Consider the following 16,017-nt stretch of genomic DNA (forward strand, 5'->3'; position numbering starts at 1 on the left):
GTTCTATAAATGATTGAATGTTGCCCTGTTGTTGTACAGGAGGAGAAGATCGCTGCTCTGCAGTCCTTTGCTGATCAGCTGATTGGAGCCGATCATTACGCCAAACCTGAGATCTTCAACCGCTGCAATGAAGTCCTCGACAGGTAGGAAACATCTGGAGTTATTCAGGGATCAACAGAATACTTTAACATGAGAGGAACATGCAGAATATGCATCTTCAGTTGTTTTATCTGAGCGTCTGACTCCATCACTGCTAATATGAGTTTGAGGAGATTAATAGCAAATAATGATATTTTATCACCAGTTCTTCCTGTCTGATAAGATGTGAACCATTTAACTGTTTTTGTTGAGCTCACCCCTTTAAATTTGAAACGTTGTTGGCAGGTGGCGCCGGCTGAAGGCTCAGATGATTGAAAAACGTTCGAAGCTGGGTGAATCTCAGACGCTGCAGCAGTTCAGCAGGGATGTGGACGAGATCGAGGCTTGGATCAGCGAGAAGCTGCAGACTGCAACTGATGAGTCCTACAAGGACCCCACTAACATCCAGGTACAGTTTTCTGCAGACACGGACCGACTCACAGAGGTTCATAACAACACAGCTAGTCTAACAGGAGAACAGAGAGTAACTGTGATGTAGTGAACAGGAAAGACGGCAATTGTTTCTGTCTCCGAAACAGAAGAAGAAATGTTTAGAAGAAAAAGAAGCTCATTTTCACAGCTGGTGCCTGATTCTAGATCAGGTGCTGAGTCATGTGACCGTAGCCACATTAAAACTGCTAATGTGTTTTGTCTTGTTGTATTGACGATACGTTTCTCTAACTGTGTGAAATCCCTCCCGTTGTCCTGTCTGAAGTGAGACTGAACTTTTCTCCCACTGTCTTATTTTTTTTTTTAGCTGTCCAAGCTGCTGGTAAGTTTGAGTAGTGTGTCAGCTGACTAACAACCGAGCAGGTTCTCCTCCATGTGTCCATGTCTGTGTTGTCTGTGTAGACACGACGTAGAAGCATCTGTCCATCTTCAGTTTGTTCCTCATCAGCACTGTTGAGTGCCGGCTTCTTTCAACTTGGGTTTTAATTTTGATAACTCAAAACTATTTTGGCTTAATTCTGTGATATTATTATTTATTCCAGGTTTGTTTTGTCATCAAAAGCTGCTAGTTTTTGGGTGTGGCTTCATTTTTGTTTTCAGTTCTGGAGGAGGGTCATCTTTAAACTTATATCAGATGTTTGACTCAAAAATCAAAGTCAAACTTGAAATGATGAATTTCAAGTTTGATGAACAAATCCTAAATTTATGAAGTTTCTACCTGAACTTTAAAGACATGATTGGCTGTGAGAGTGTTGCAGGTCATGTGTAAAGACACGGTAAATATAGAAAGACACAAACGTGAAGTGACTTTAAAGTGACTCCTCCTCCTGTAGGTTTTCTCAGAGTCGGCTCTGCTGCAGATGTTGCCATTTTTTTGTTCTTCACCTGTTTGTCCTGTGTGTATATCGATGTCCCACACATCGTCTGTCATAGTTACCGTCCTGTGTTCAAGTAATTTTGTTGTTTTCCACATTTTAGTTTGTCAGTTTCAAACACAATTTAAACACTGATGTACATTTAATGTCAGTGTGATTCTGGGAAAAAAAACTTTAATTTCAGATCTTGTGCAGAATGTAAGTATGAAAGCACTGCTAGCTGCTAATGCTAAATGACCTACACAACTGTTTTAGAACGCCCTCAGTTTTTCAGTTTTTATTGAAGTGGATGCGGTTCAGGTATGATTTCAACTGTAAAACTGAGGGTGATCTAAAACTTAAGTGCATCTCAGTTTTAAGGAGAGTTCAGAACATTTACACCATAAATCAGGAGCTCGTCCACCTCGTGGTTCTCATGCCGTGTCCCTGCTCCCTCCAGAGTAAGCATCAGAAACATCAGGCGTTTGAGGCCGAGCTGCACGCCAACGCCGACAGGATCCGTGGAGTCATCGATACTGGCAACGCCTTGATCCAGAGAGGAGCCTGCGCCGGCAGCGAGGACGCAGTCAAGGTACGTTCATCCTGTCTGAATGCTGCATTACATTACATTCTGTTAAATGTGACTGAGATTCACAGGCAGGAAATAACGTTGTTCTTTGTCTGCTCGTCAGGCGCGGCTCAACGCTCTGGATGAACAGTGGCAGTTCCTGGTCAACAAATCTGCAGAGAAGAGCCAGAAACTGAAAGAGGCCAACAAGCAGCAGAACTTCAACACAGGCATCAAGGACTTTGACTTTTGGCTTTCTGAGGTGAGAGTCTGTAAGACCAATGGAAACACTGAGATCATCTCCTGTGTGTAGGTGTGTCACCGTCTGATGCATGTTGTTGGTTCTCAGGTGGAAGCTCTTCTTGCCTCTGAGGATTACGGTAAAGATCTGGCCTCAGTCAACAACCTGCTGAAGAAACACCAGCTGCTGGAGGCTGATATTTCTGCCCATGAGGTATTTATCACCACAGAGTCTCTGCATGTGTGTCAGCTGCACATCTGCGCCTGACTCATTACAAATTGGAAAACTAAAAATTTTAAAAGACCCTAGTAAGTAATCTGTAGTAGAAGTAAGATAAGAAATGAGATTCACATGATCCAGAGTTACAGTGGGACCCTCTGACCCCCTCATCCCTCCTGCAGGATCGTCTGAAGGATCTGAACGGCCAGGCCGACAGCCTGATGGCCAGCAACGCCTTCGACACCTCCCAGGTGAAGGACAAGCGCGACGCCGTCAACAGCCGCTTTGCCAAGATCAAGAGCATGGCCGCCGGCCGCCGCGCCAAACTGAACGAGTCCCACCGCCTGCACCAGTTCTTCAGGGACCTGGATGATGAAGAGTCTTGGATCAAGTAAGAGAGTTCCCGCTCAGGTCATGTTGTCTAGAAGAAGTAGTGGAAATGAGTCATGCACAACTTAACCATCCACATTAACCAACAGAGAAAAGAAGTTGCTAGTGAGTTCGGAGGACTACGGACGTGATTTGACAGGAGTACAGAATCTGAGGAAGAAACACAAGAGACTGGAGGCCGAGCTGGGAGCCCATGAGCCGGCCATTCAGGTAGAGGACTGATCTGTTTGTCTTGTTCACTCAGTGACACCTTTACAACTCCTCAGTGAATTTAAACAGACAGAAAGTCTGTGTGAAGTTCTCAGCTATTCTATCTGACCTTAGTGTTGACCCACTACAAATAAGGCCTCGGCTCAACCAGTAGAGGTCGTGGTACTTTTTCTTTTTCTATTTTCTTTAATGAAAGGAAAGAAGATAATGCCGTCCCACAATCCTTTGTGGCAGTAACATTTAAAACGGCAGACTGTGACCTCATGATGTTCTCCATCGAGGTCAAAGAAAAGTGGTTAAAAAAGGGGATTTTTGACTTTTCAACCGCAGCTCTGGTGTCAGGACATGGTTAGCGGTTAGCGGTTAGCTTAGCACAAAGATTGCCAGCAGGAGGGAAATGACAAGTCTAGTTGCTTCCAAAGTTCAAGAATTCATCTGCCAACACTTTTAAAACTCACTACATAAACGGTTGTGTTGTGTTTGTTGAGGTAGTTGCAGACTGGAACTATTTCTTGACCTTACAGTATTGGTGTGACAAAGAAGTTGCCAGGCAACCAGCATGGACGAACTGTTGTTTGTCAACAAGTAGTTACAGCATGAAATGTAACAGTGGACACATTTAACTACATACATGTTCATTTGTGAACTTTAGAAGTGGAGGTCGGTGTGTTAAGGCTAGCTCCCCCTCCTCCCAGTCTTTATGCTAAGCTACCTAACAAAAGATGTGAAAGTGTTTTTGATCTTCTCGTCTTGCTCTCGAGAGAAAAGCCATCGAGCAAAACAACAAACTCTCAGTGATTCATAAGTCTGATCACTTCACATTGACTGTGTCAGTACTGGAGAATATTTAGTACAGTACTCTGGCTGTGTGATGCAGTGATCGGGTGTGTGTTGTGTGTGTTCCCAGTCGGTGCTGGACACTGGGAAGAAGCTGTCCGATGACAACACCATCGGGCAGGAGGAGATCCAGCAGAGGCTGGCCCAGTTTGTCGACCACTGGAAGGAACTCAAAGACTTGTCTGGAGCAAGGTAAACCTGGTCCTGAAGTCCTGAGGGACTCGGTCTGCCACACTGATGCAGCCTAAAAACACAAACAGTGTGTGACAGTGTGTGATGTGTGTGTTTGCTCTCAGGGGACAGAGGCTGGAGGAGTCGCTGGAGTACCAGCAGTTTGTGGCGAACGTGGAAGAAGAAGAAGCTTGGATTAATGAGAAGTTGAATCTAGTTGGGAGTGAGGACTACGGAGACACGCTGGCTGCTGTGCAGGTGCTGTTCACACACAATGAGATCAACGTGTTTTAACTTTAACTGTGGTGATGAGTTTTACTAAGTGTCAGGGAAACTGTTCTTCTCCACAGGGTTTACTTAAGAAGCACGAAGCATTTGAAACAGACTTCACTGTGCACAGGGACCGAGTCAACGACGTGTGCGCTAACGGAGAGGAGCTGATCAAGAAGGTACCGACTACACTGGGAACAGTCCATCACTGAGATGATCATCTGTGTAAGTCGTGTAGTGAAGGTGTATTAAGATCTTTCTTGTGTTTCCAACAGAACAACCATCATGTGGACAACATCAGCGCCAAGATGTCGGCTCTGAGAGGCAAAGTATCAGAGCTGGAGAGGGCGGCGGCTCAGAGGAAGGCCAAGCTGGACGAAAACTCCGCCTTCCTGCAGTTCAACTGGAAGGCCGACGTGGTGGAGTCCTGGATCGGTACGAATACACAAAGACTCGTGTCCTTCACCTGAAGAGTGACTCATGAGCTTTAGAGGAGCTCATAGATATAGTTTTTGGCTTTTGAGAGAGCCAGGCTAGCTGCTTCTAGTCTTAAAGCTAAGCTAAGCTAACCACATCCTGACTCCAACAAGCTTATTTCCTCAAATATGAAATCGTACCTTCAGTACTTGTCTAGGAAACCAGAGCAGGTGTAGCTGTGTCCAGTCCAGACTGGTTTGTGTTGGTCTGGTTTGATCGGTTGTGAACCTGTGATGTGGTTTGTGTTCAGGTGAGAAAGAAAACAGCCTGAAGACTGATGACTACGGCAGAGACCTGTCGTCTGTGCAGACTCTGCTCACCAAGCAGGTACTCCTCTCTCACAGTGCCGTACGTTTCCTCTGCACCGTGTTACTCTCTCCTCTGATGATGCACGTGTGTGTGTCTGTCTGCAGGAAACGTTTGATGCCGGCCTCCAGGCCTTCCAGCAGGAGGGCATCACAAACATCACAGCTCTGAAGGACCAGCTGCTGGCCACCAAGCACGTCCAATCGAAAGCCATCGAAGCTCGCCACGCTGCCTTGATGAAGCGCTGGAACCAGCTGCTGTCTAACTCAGCCGCTCGCAAGAAGAAGCTTCTGGAGGCTCAGGAGCACTTCAGAAAGGTAAAGAGGCCTGAGGATGGTTTTGTTGATGCTTGTTCTTTGAGTCAAAGCTTAAAGGCAAATGAAGCATCGAGACAAACAAAGGTAAAATCAGTGAGATGTTTTAAGGATTGTATCTTTCCCACTCCAGGTTGAAGACTTGTTCCTGACATTCGCCAAGAAAGCTTCAGCCTTCAACAGCTGGTTCGAGAACGCAGAGGAGGACCTGACAGACCCGGTCAGGTGCAACTCTCTGGAGGAGATCCGGGCGCTGCGAGAGGCCCACGAGGCCTTCCGCTCCTCGCTGAGCTCGGCTCAGGCCGACTTCAACCAGCTGGCCGAGCTGGACCAGCAGATCAAGAGCTACCAGGTGGTTTCCAACCCCTACACCTGGTTCACCATGGAGGCCCTGGAGGAGACCTGGAGGAACCTGCAGAAGATCATCAAGGTCCCCGCATCAAGGATTATATACACATTCACATATACAGCCTCATGTTTTCATCCACTTTGTTTTTTAATCCAAATCCCCCTGCTCACCTGTTTGAGCTCATCATGTCCAGGTGTTCATCACGACCTTGTTCACTTTGCTGCAGGAGCGAGAGCTGGAGCTGCAGAAGGAGCAGAGGAGACAGGAGGAAAACGACAAACTGCGTCAGGAGTTTGCGCAGCACGCCAACGCCTTCCACCAGTGGCTGCAGGAGACCAGGTAGAGGACGCGCTCCAGCGGAGCCCCAAGTCTTTAGCTTCTTGCACTTGGAGACCTGGGCCTTATTCCATCAAGGCAGATAAAGGAAAATCCTGGCTTATATCGCTAATATAGTTTGATACTTTCTTCCTAAAAGCTAGAAAAAAAAACATTTTTTCTTTAAACGTTTAGCTGAACGTTTATGAATTCCACATGCAGGAAGGGCCACTTACTTTACCTGAAGAAGCTGAGCACATGGGTATTTTCTCACACAGAGCACATCAGTTACTGCAGATCAGTTACTGCTCACTGATAAACTTCTCCACTCCACCTGTAGCTGTAACTGGTTGGGTTTTACTTGACATTACATTATTCACATATTCTACAGGACGGGTGTTAACTCTAATGCAGAGCTGCTCCGCTGCTGAGAAGAAGACGGATCTTGTTTTCCCCTTTTGTCTGTGACATGATCTTTTCCACAATCGCCTGTTCTGTGCTGCTTGTAGTCTGTGTGCGCACATAAAGCAGCTTGTTCAAGCCTGGTTTGAGTTGACGTTGATGAGGCTCGGCTAAATTGCGTTAATGGAGCGGCGTGAGCCTGAAGTGAAAGTCGACGTTAATTCTAACCGGGCTTTTTCAAGTAAGCGCAGATTTCCTTAGTGACGTTGATGGAATACCCCCCTTGCTGCTCTGACAGTCATTGTACAGGTGATGGCTCAGTGTGTGAAGGTGCTTCCTGCTGTGTCCATCTTCCTGTTGACAGACTGATTTATCTGTTGACTGTGTTTGATCTGCGGCACAAACATCAGACACTTCATCACTCTGCTCACTGGTGTTGAGCTTGTTGAGGGTGTTATTTTCAGTGAGCACTGTGTCGTTGCTTCATGTTGTTAATGTGTATTTGTTCTCTCTCTCTCTCCCTCCCCCGCCCCCCTCCTTCCTCTCGGCTGCTTCCTTGCTGCTGCTTCGGATCGCTGTGCTAATCAGGACGTATCTTCTGGATGGGTTAATATCACTTTTTCTCTTTTATGACCACTGTCTGTCTGAGTGTTAGAATCTGTGTCTGAAAGCTGAGGGATGTGATGATGATGATGATGATGATGATGATGATGATGATGATGATGATGATGATGATGAAGGTAAATCTTTGATCTCTCAGATGGGTATTGTTTTTTTAATGATTCAGCTTCATAGGACCAGTTTAAAAACACATGTTCCTCTTGCTCATGGTTGATGAAGATGAATATTTCTCTGTGTCCTGTCTCATGTTTGGTCTCTGGTCCTCTCTCTGAATAGCATAGCCTATCGGCGAGTTATCTGTGTCTATCAGTACCAGGTTGCTGATGATCTTTCTGGAAGGTCAACCTCTGTCGAGCCTCGCTCTGGTTTCCTTTTGTTTCCTCTGACCTCACACGGTGTGAGGGCTGTGTGACCTCACGCACTCAGTGTAGAAGCTGTGGTGTGCTCGGCACCTCCCTGCTCTACTAACACCCACCCAGTACTCAGACTCAGAGCACCAGGCTGCAGACAGCACTGCCTTCAACTGGTGGACTGGCTGGTGGTCACCTGGTGAAGTCTGCACTGCAGGGGTGGAAACTGCAGAGTGGACAAGTATATTTGAAGCTGTAATTTGGTCCCATTGTGTCGCTGTGGTTTATTTTTCTGCTACATTCATCCTCTGTAACGTTGATATTCATGATCTGCTGCAGTTTCCACTCCTGTGTGCAGGAGCCCTCCCTTGCATGGTTTGGGTTACCAGTAGATCTTTGGCATTAATTCATCTCCACTCTGAGGCCGTAGAGACAGAATAACAGACCCACACACTAGTGACATGTTGAATTCAACACCCAGAACCAGTTTATCTGCACCTCTAGACTCTACATTAAATCTTTATTCATGAAGGTTTGTGTGGGATGTTGTAGGAATGTGTCGTCCTAACAGTGTGAGTGTGTGTGTGGAGTTCTCCAGACTCTGCTGCCTCCTCTAACATCAGTGTGTGTTGGTGTCAGGTCCTGTATGGTGGAGGAGTCCGGTACCCTGGAGTCCCAGCTGGAGGCCACTAAGGTAAAGCTCATTACATGTTAACAACACTGCTGATGCAGAGTCATAGTGTGAGGTGGACACCATGTGACCGGTTCTGTTGATGTGTGCAGCGTAAGCACCAGGAGATCCGGGCCATGCGCAGCCAGCTGAAGAAGATTGAAGACCTGGGAGCAGCTATGGAGGAGGCATTGATCTTAGACAACAAATACACAGAGCACAGCACAGTGGGCCTGGCCCAGCAGTGGGACCAACTGGACCAACTGGGAATGAGGATGCAGCATAACCTGGAGCAGCAGATACAGGCCAGGTACACACTGACAGTGTGGAAGTCAAACACAGTGAGAAAAGCTGTGAGGAGTTTGAGCTCATGATGCTCTCTGTGTTTCAGGAACACCACTGGAGTGACGGAGGAAGCTCTGAAGGAGTTCAGCATGATGTTCAAGTGAGTGACATTGACCTGCCTCCATCATGATGTGTTCCTGTGTCTGATCAGAGTCCCAGCCTCACGCTCTCCTGCTTTTTCACAGGCACTTCGACAAGGAGAAGTCTGGTCGTCTGAACCACCAGGAGTTCAAGTCGTGTCTGCGCTCGTTAGGCTACGACCTGCCCATGGTGGAGGAGGGAGAACCTGATCCTGAGTTCGAGGCCATACTCGACACGGTGGATCCCAACAGGTCTGTGTATGGAACAGTGCGGCTGTTTGTAGTTTACATACTGTTGAATTTGCTGCCTAACTGTGAGGTGTGTGTGTGTGTGTGTGTATTTGTACATGTGCGTGTGTGCGCAGGGATGGCAACGTGTCGCTGCAGGAGTACATGGCGTTCATGATCAGCCGTGAGACAGAGAACGTCAAGTCCAGTGAGGAGATAGAGAGCGCGTTCCGAGCTCTGAGCACCGAAAACAAACCCTACGTGACTAAAGAAGAGCTCTACCAGGTCAGACCGGTTCTCGGCTCTGTGGATGTGGTTTCAGGGTCTGATCTTCATGGAGGTCTAACTGTCCCCCTCTTCCTTTCAGAACCTGACCAAGGAGCAGGCGGACTACTGTCTCTCACACATGAAGCCCTACCTCGACAGCAAGGGCCGCGAGCTGCCGTCAGCCTTCGACTTTGTCGAATTCACCCGCTCGCTCTTTGTCAACTGATCCCCCGCCCCCCAGTGACCAATCGGGACGCGTTTTCCCTCACACACTTCAACACGAACACACGGCTGAAACTGCATGACTGTGGCACCAGAAAACTCACTAATAACAACTGTCTGTTCTATTTATCTCGCTCTACCTTAACTTTGTGCTTCTCACGATAGCATAGTGGATCTGTCTGCATTTGAATGTGATTGTTTTAGCTGTTTTAGCTTGTGCTTTCGATGAATTTAAGAACCTAATAGTAACAATAATGTTGTACCAACACCTGAACAACTGCAGTGTGCTTTAATAAACGCTACTGGTTAGAACTGGAAACCTCTGCTCACTCCTTTTTATTTCACTTCCACACTGAGTTTTCAGTATTTTCTTTAATTAAATTTTTTTACAAAACACAGTCGATATAAACAGAGGATGAAACAGTCCTTTGATGTCCCAGGTCATGTGTCTCATTCTGCCACCTGATTGGCTATCTGCTCCAGCTGGCTGCTCTCTCTGGGGCTTTGCTCGGTCAGATCTGCACTCAGCTGCCAAACACCAACTGTCCCGTCTGTGTTTCCCACCGCCAACAGATGGGTGCTCTGACAGTTGAAGGCCAAACAAGTAGCAGCTTGTCCCGCAGCTCCCTGCTCTATGGTGGCGACTGGCCTCAGGGACCTGCGGCCCAGGTCGAATATCTGCACCTCACCTGTGAGAGAGACACGCAGTGAGAGGATGCATCTAAAGATTTTTTTTTTTTAGCATTGATTCCAGTTTCATCACAGGTAACGTTTGTCTGATCTGGTTCTGATGTGTAAATGAATTATGAAAAAGAAGCACATCATTCAGACAGGTTTGATGTTGCACCTTGTCCTGTGGCTGCAGCAAAGACCAGTGGTCTGGTTGGAGACCACTGCACCTGGAACACGTAGGAGTCTGAGACCCTGAGAGACAGAAGCGGGTTGTCCTGCAGCATAGAGTGGAGGTGGGCCAGACCGTCAGTCCCTGCACTCACAAACAAGTTCCTACAGAAAACACAAGTCAAAGTCACCACTGGTCCACCTGTAGAACAACTGCTGACCATGTGTCTGGTCGGTGTGGAGCTGTCACCTGTGGAAAGGGGAGCAGTGGATGGAGTGGACGGGGCCGCTGTGAGACCTGAAGGAGAAGACCGCCGGAGCTCTCAGGGTCACACTCTGACCCTCAGAGGGAACAGCAGCCGGCGTCTTGGAGGAGAAGGAACACCTGAGCAGCAGGCCGCCCTCAGAGCCCACCAGGAAGGTGTCAGGGTCCCACGGAGACAGGGCCAGAGAGGTGACGCCCACAGTACTGCTGCCTCGGGTCTGTGGACAACACACACCTGTCAGTGTCCCAGCTCCACGTTCACTCTGAACAGATTATTACTGTCATGTTGAAAAGTGACAAAATAAAGTCTGCAGACTTAAAAAGGTTTCATTTTTGATGCACTGCACAAAGGAAAAGGAGGGAAAACAATACTAGTTGTGGTGAAACACCTCATAAGACAAAATAATAATCATTAAATACTGTATATTCTTCATTGTTTGGTAAAATGTCTTCAGGAGCTGAACAAACAGCCTTGTTTTTAGAAAACATCCATCAAATGTCCCTGTTCACCTGATGAGCATTTACAGAAGCCATAATAAACACTGATGTACCTGGCAGGTAAACCTACCTCTCTAATACACAGAGAGTGAAGGAGAAAAAGTTGTGGGTTTAGGAAACATAAATTCTCACGGACGCTGAAACTTCAGGTAACTTCAGCTCTGTAAGGCTAAATGCTAACATCAGCATGCTAACATGTAGATGCTAAGAAGGTATAACGTTTACCATATTCACTATCTTAGTTTAACATGTTAGCATGCAAACAGTTTCTAATTAGCATTAAACACAAAGTAAAACAGGCTGATGGGAATGATGTTTGTTTAAACCAAAGTAAAGGGATCAAATGATTTACCTGTGACATGAGTGTTCCTGTTTCCACCTGGGGGCCTTCATTTTTAAGTCCTGATGCAGTTCAGAGACTTGTGGTCAGTGTGCTTTAATTTGACAATCTGGCCCACAATAAGCTGTTAGGACTCTTATTTTCAAAGTTCAGCCGTCTTATGTTTTCTCAGTCATGGAAGACTCGAGGAGCTGCACAAACAACCTGGGAGGAGGGCTCATGACTGCCATGACCGACCCGTCACTCACAACATTTCTACCCCCCCCACATGAAAACTGTCCAAGTGTCAAACTTCAGGTGAGCTGATGGAGCAGACCTGCTGCACAGGTCTCACACTAAGTCAGTGTGGACGCACAGTTTAAATATTCTGAAACTAAACACAGTGATTCTTCATCTGTGATGTCTCTGCTCTCTGGAAGTGTAGAGGAACAGCTCCATCCTGAGACTCACCTTGAGGCTGCTGCTGCTGTGAGGAACCTGCTGTCGCACTAAGGCGTAGGCTGCATTCAGGACAAAGCTGCCCTGCTGCGAGTCCACTGCCCACAGCAGTACCCTCCCTCCTGAACCTGCACTCAGCACCCCAAACTCCCCTTTCTTCTGCAGGGCGACCCAGGTGACCTGTGCGCACACGCACACGCGCACACACACACACACACACACACGCGCGCGCACACACACACACACACACACACACACACAACCACACACACACACACACACACACACACACACACACAGGACATGTCTTTTAATCCACCAATCAGATCAAAATGCTTCATATACTCACAGTCATTAACAGACACCATCATTTTTAAAGATCATGTGACACTGAGCCTCATATGACCTAAACCTGTCATCAATCATCAGGATCACACTGTATCCACTCACCTGGTAAACAGGTTCCCTGTGGCTGTCTGCTGACATCCCAGTCAAGGCCAGCACAGGGTCCTGAGTCCGACTGGTGTCCCAGACCACCACCTCTCCACTGTACAGACCCCCTACACACACCCACACCCACACCCACAACATCGTTTACACTGAGCTCTACTCAAACACTGAAACCATCAAGGAGTAATACAACAACACTTCTCAATGCAACTGTTTTGCATAATCTCTTTTCTAACTTGCACTTATGAGCGTAAAATGCCACCATGTATCTAAATGCATTTAAATATACACTCTGGACGCTGTCTATATAAACATGGCTGCTTGTTTATGTGAATACATATCTGGATGTATATTTAAATCACTGAAATGTAATATCTCTGCTTTTTGTTATTCATTTTACTTTTCTCTGCTCAGGTCTCACTAGTAAATGAGATCTTGATTTTAATGTGACTTCCAGATTCAATCAAGTGTATATATAAATCAAATAAAATCCTACCATCATTAACAGGATCATTTTAGATCAGGACAACAGAATTTAAACCTGGATAAGTTAAACCACCGTTGGAGAACAGGTCTCAGGTCTTGGTTAATCCAGGATATCTGGTGATGCATATCCTCGACAGTTACAAACCTCACGTTTAGATGAGATATTTGCATTTGAGTTGACCTTGAGTTCTCAGTTTGTTATCAGCTGATGGTGCGAGAGCACAGACTGACAGTGTACCTGCGATGAGGGCGGGCTGGTCGGGGTGACAGCACAGAGCAGTGACTGCGGTGGGAACATCTATGACCAGATCAGCTTGTTTGGGGCTCAGGCCTCGACGGTCCAGATTCCACGTACACACATATGACTTCTCAGTGCTCCAGTACCCATCATCAATCCTGCCCCCACACACACACACACACACACACACACACGACAAATATACAAGAGTCTTTTCTTATTTATGTTTTAAGTGCTTCGAAAAAAAAGACTATGACGAGGTGAAACATCCAGGAACTTCATCAATGAGTGTCAGGTTTAAAAACTAACATACCGACCATATGCACAGGCAATGACTGAACCTGTACAACTCCAGGACACCATCGTCACATGAAGACCTCTCTCCTGAGCGATGGGATGTTGAAGACGATGGAGGCATGAAACCTGCAAACATGGAGGGAAAGCCTTATGCACAATAGTCTCTCCATAAGAAAAGGAGCTGCCTCCTGATTCGTCGGTCCTGCTTACCAGCTGACTGTGATCGCCCCAGTTCACCTGGAACCCATCGAAGGCGTGACTCCTGGCATTTTTGACCAGCTCTGTGATGACCACTTCCTCAACCCGCTGCAGGAAGTCCTTCAGACCAGGTGGTTCTGGCTCGGCGTGGTTTTGCTGGAGGAGCTGCTCCGTTTGCTGGTCCTGTGGCTCCGTCTGGGTACAGCCGATGGTGGTGGACACAGTCTGGACCTGTGCCTCAGTACTGTGCACCGCTCTGGTCTGACAGCCTCTCTGCAACCCCATCAAGTAAAGGCCCATTTACTGAAGGGTTCACATCAAACTCAGAGCAAGTGCAATCACAAGTTTGAATTACACAATTAATTCCACTTAAGTAGGTGCAACAATGATGATTTATGTTTAAAGTGGTCACATATTTAATTTATAAAAAAAAATGTAAAAGCTAGCTTTGGGTGAGTGTATACAACCGTCTATGTTTGTTTGAACATGTTAAAGTTAATGCATTCAGCATATTCAAGTGGTTTTGGTCTAAAGATACAAGCTTCTCTCTTCATGAAATCTCATACCTGATGTCTCATGCAAGTGTAAAGTTACTTGCTATGGCTTAATCAATCAGGAGAGGCAAATCAGGCAAATGTTTGGGGCCTCCAAGGGGAAAAGGGGCCCCCAATGGCCCCTCATATTGGCACATTTTACAATGACAACTAACCCCCTTAAACTTCCCATAAAGACACTATACACTGCACTGCTGTAGCCGCAACCCCCATCTACCTGTTGCCTGCAAGTGAGGCGTTTAGGGGAAATCTGTAAATTGTAGCATCTGCCAGTAGTCTGCATGTAAGGAGGCTTTAATGGGCGTCTTTGCCTGGGGTCTCACAGAGTCTAGCATCGCCACTGCGCTTGATCTTGTGGTTGGTTACATTTCCTATAAACACCAGCTGAAGTTAGCTTCTGACAGCTAGCTAACTACTGTGTTTACAATGTCGTTTGTCTAATTCATTTGAAATATTCCATAGGCTACAAGTACACTGTCACTCATGCTAACAGAGCACCGAGCTGCTGCTCTAACGTACCGACTCCCGCTCAGACTGCTGGGATTCCCTCCACAGTGACCGGACACTCACTGAGTCCAGGGCCTCGTCTGTAAACATGCTAATGAAACAGGTTTAGAGAAACAGCCGTATTTAATGAATTAACGTTAAGTGGCTAAGCTAATTAACATTAGGCCCAAGTGGCTAGGCTAAATACATTAAAACAATGACTTCTGAATGCTAAAAGGTCTTAGGTTTCCTAGCTGCATGGTACTTTTCACATCTACAGTGTCGTTTGCTGTCTTCCCAGCACCTAAACGACGGAGCCATTTTCTATAAAGATCGCGTTTCCATGGTTACGAACAGGATATCCGGTCCAGTGATGTCTCTCCTTCACTTCCGCTTCTTCTCCAGGATAAAAGTCCCAGGTGGACCCGAGCATGTACGCTGTTTAAAATGATAAAATGAAACACAGTTAACAACACATGAAAAGTTTCCACTATGTTTTACAAGCTGTAGCTGATGATATTCTATATTCTATATATAATTTGTTCCGACCAAATAATTTGATTAGACAAGAGGCATTCCATGAGTTGCTGATATAGAGTACAACAGCACTGGGACTTTTAACTACATGTATCACTCCGCTTCACAGGTGTTCTATTAACCGTTAATCAGCGTTGCATTAACGGTTGTTAACAAACTTTACAAAGATTAATATATTTCCAGAAATAACATTTTAATTTAATGATGTATGGTCGCCAGAAGAGGGTGAAGGGGAGAAGCCAGTCCAGTTGCGGAACTATTTGTGGCGTTGCAAAATAAATGATGAAATAAACAAACAACTCATAATCTATTGTTGCTTATTTCAATAATATGGCGCTCGTAAAAATGTTGCTGCCTCGTACTTATGACCGCATCACAGCCGTGCTGATATTCAGCACATCACTCCCTCTCGTGTGATATTGCTTAAATAATGTCGATAAAATACTTTGCACTTCCTGACTCGTCTGCCCTGACGATTCTTTTGTTCCGTTGCCTGGCAACAGTGATCATATTTTACATTATTTGGTGTAACCGATGTAGCAATCATGGTGTAGTTGAAAAGTGTAACGGACTATTTTACTTTAATAGCCTCATCTCTTGTAGGTGTAAGAGCTCCATGACTCTGAGAACCAAGACCCACCTCATTAGCGTCATCAGTCCACGTCTACCTTTAAGCGTGTCTGTCTAAGTGACCGTGAAGGTCTGAACTGGTCCTTGTGCATTAACAATTATAAACCCATCACACACAAAGTAGTGAGAAAACCAGGACTTCAAGCTGAGTGACTGCAGCTCTACGACCCTTTATGTGACATGTCTGCCCCCTGTTGGTGGGAGAACTATATCATAGATGTTTGTTTTTTTAATACGAGGTTTAAGTTTATAGTAATGACCTGTTGTAACAGGACCTGTGAATAAACACCCTCATATAATGTGATACTCACTATCACCTGCGCAGCTAATTCCTATCCTATCAACACTCACTATGCAGCTCTTCTTCCAGTGTATATCACTTAAATTAGTCCAATAATTATTGACCGGTGAGGACCTCAGGGTGGATTAAAGCCTTAATTGTTAGTTATCTATTGCTGTAATGTTT

General features: G+C 46.1%; 2 protein-coding genes across 4 annotated transcripts in view; one reads left to right on the forward strand and one right to left on the reverse strand.

Moving 5' to 3' along the window:
* The window catches only part of sptan1 (spectrin alpha, non-erythrocytic 1), a 35,565-nt gene extending 26,171 nt beyond the window's left edge, over positions 1 to 9,394 (forward strand). For 2 of the 3 annotated variants that reach the window (XM_022744596.1, XM_022744597.1), the window contains 22 exons: positions 40 to 143; positions 385 to 547; positions 1,903 to 2,034; positions 2,135 to 2,272; positions 2,360 to 2,464; positions 2,653 to 2,861; positions 2,950 to 3,070; positions 3,978 to 4,099; positions 4,204 to 4,336; positions 4,429 to 4,527; positions 4,624 to 4,783; positions 5,076 to 5,152; positions 5,239 to 5,448; positions 5,579 to 5,875; positions 6,021 to 6,133; positions 7,100 to 7,117; positions 8,122 to 8,176; positions 8,266 to 8,462; positions 8,544 to 8,597; positions 8,683 to 8,829; positions 8,943 to 9,090; positions 9,173 to 9,394. In XM_022744596.1, the coding sequence (XP_022600317.1) occupies positions 40 to 143; positions 385 to 547; positions 1,903 to 2,034; positions 2,135 to 2,272; positions 2,360 to 2,464; positions 2,653 to 2,861; positions 2,950 to 3,070; positions 3,978 to 4,099; positions 4,204 to 4,336; positions 4,429 to 4,527; positions 4,624 to 4,783; positions 5,076 to 5,152; positions 5,239 to 5,448; positions 5,579 to 5,875; positions 6,021 to 6,133; positions 7,100 to 7,117; positions 8,122 to 8,176; positions 8,266 to 8,462; positions 8,544 to 8,597; positions 8,683 to 8,829; positions 8,943 to 9,090; positions 9,173 to 9,298 (2,928 nt within the window). In that variant the 3' untranslated portion in view covers positions 9,299 to 9,394. Of the gene's footprint in view, positions 1 to 39; positions 144 to 384; positions 548 to 895; positions 911 to 1,902; positions 2,035 to 2,134; positions 2,273 to 2,359; positions 2,465 to 2,652; positions 2,862 to 2,949; positions 3,071 to 3,977; positions 4,100 to 4,203; positions 4,337 to 4,428; positions 4,528 to 4,623; positions 4,784 to 5,075; positions 5,153 to 5,238; positions 5,449 to 5,578; positions 5,876 to 6,020; positions 6,134 to 7,099; positions 7,118 to 8,121; positions 8,177 to 8,265; positions 8,463 to 8,543; positions 8,598 to 8,682; positions 8,830 to 8,942; positions 9,091 to 9,172 lie in introns of all 3 variants that reach the window. The other variant, XM_022744595.1, reaches the window with a different exon arrangement.
* A 72-nt stretch (positions 9,395 to 9,466) lies between these two features.
* Positions 9,467 to 14,715, reverse strand: wdr34 (WD repeat domain 34). Its single transcript, XM_022744598.1, has 9 exons — positions 14,418 to 14,715; positions 13,357 to 13,617; positions 13,163 to 13,272; positions 12,850 to 13,007; positions 12,126 to 12,235; positions 11,688 to 11,855; positions 10,385 to 10,617; positions 10,142 to 10,299; positions 9,467 to 9,983 (listed from the first exon to the last, which is right to left on the reverse strand). Exons 1-9 carry the CDS (start codon positions 14,493 to 14,495, stop codon positions 9,745 to 9,747), a joined length of 1,515 nt encoding a protein of 504 aa, XP_022600319.1. The 5' UTR covers positions 14,496 to 14,715; the 3' UTR covers positions 9,467 to 9,744.
* Positions 14,716 to 16,017: the final 1,302 nt, after the last annotated feature.

The sequence above is a fragment of the Seriola dumerili genome, unplaced genomic scaffold (genome assembly GCF_002260705.1).
Source record: "Seriola dumerili isolate Sdu_G_001 unplaced genomic scaffold, Sdu_1.0 BDQW01000081.1, whole genome shotgun sequence".
NCBI lineage: Eukaryota > Metazoa > Chordata > Actinopteri > Carangiformes > Carangidae > Seriola > Seriola dumerili.

Coding starts and splice junctions, on each gene's coding strand:
- wdr34 (XM_022744598.1), bottom strand. CDS start 14,495: ATGTTTACAGACGAGGCCCTGGACTCAGTGAGTGTCCGGTCACTGTGG. Junction 13,618..14,417: donor AGCAGTCTGAGCGGGAGTCG/GTACGTTAGAGC, acceptor ATGGGGTTGCAG/AGAGGCTGTCAGACCAGAGC. Junction 13,273..13,356: donor GGGGCGATCACAGTCAGCTG/GTAAGCAGGACC, acceptor CCATGTTTGCAG/GTTTCATGCCTCCATCGTCT.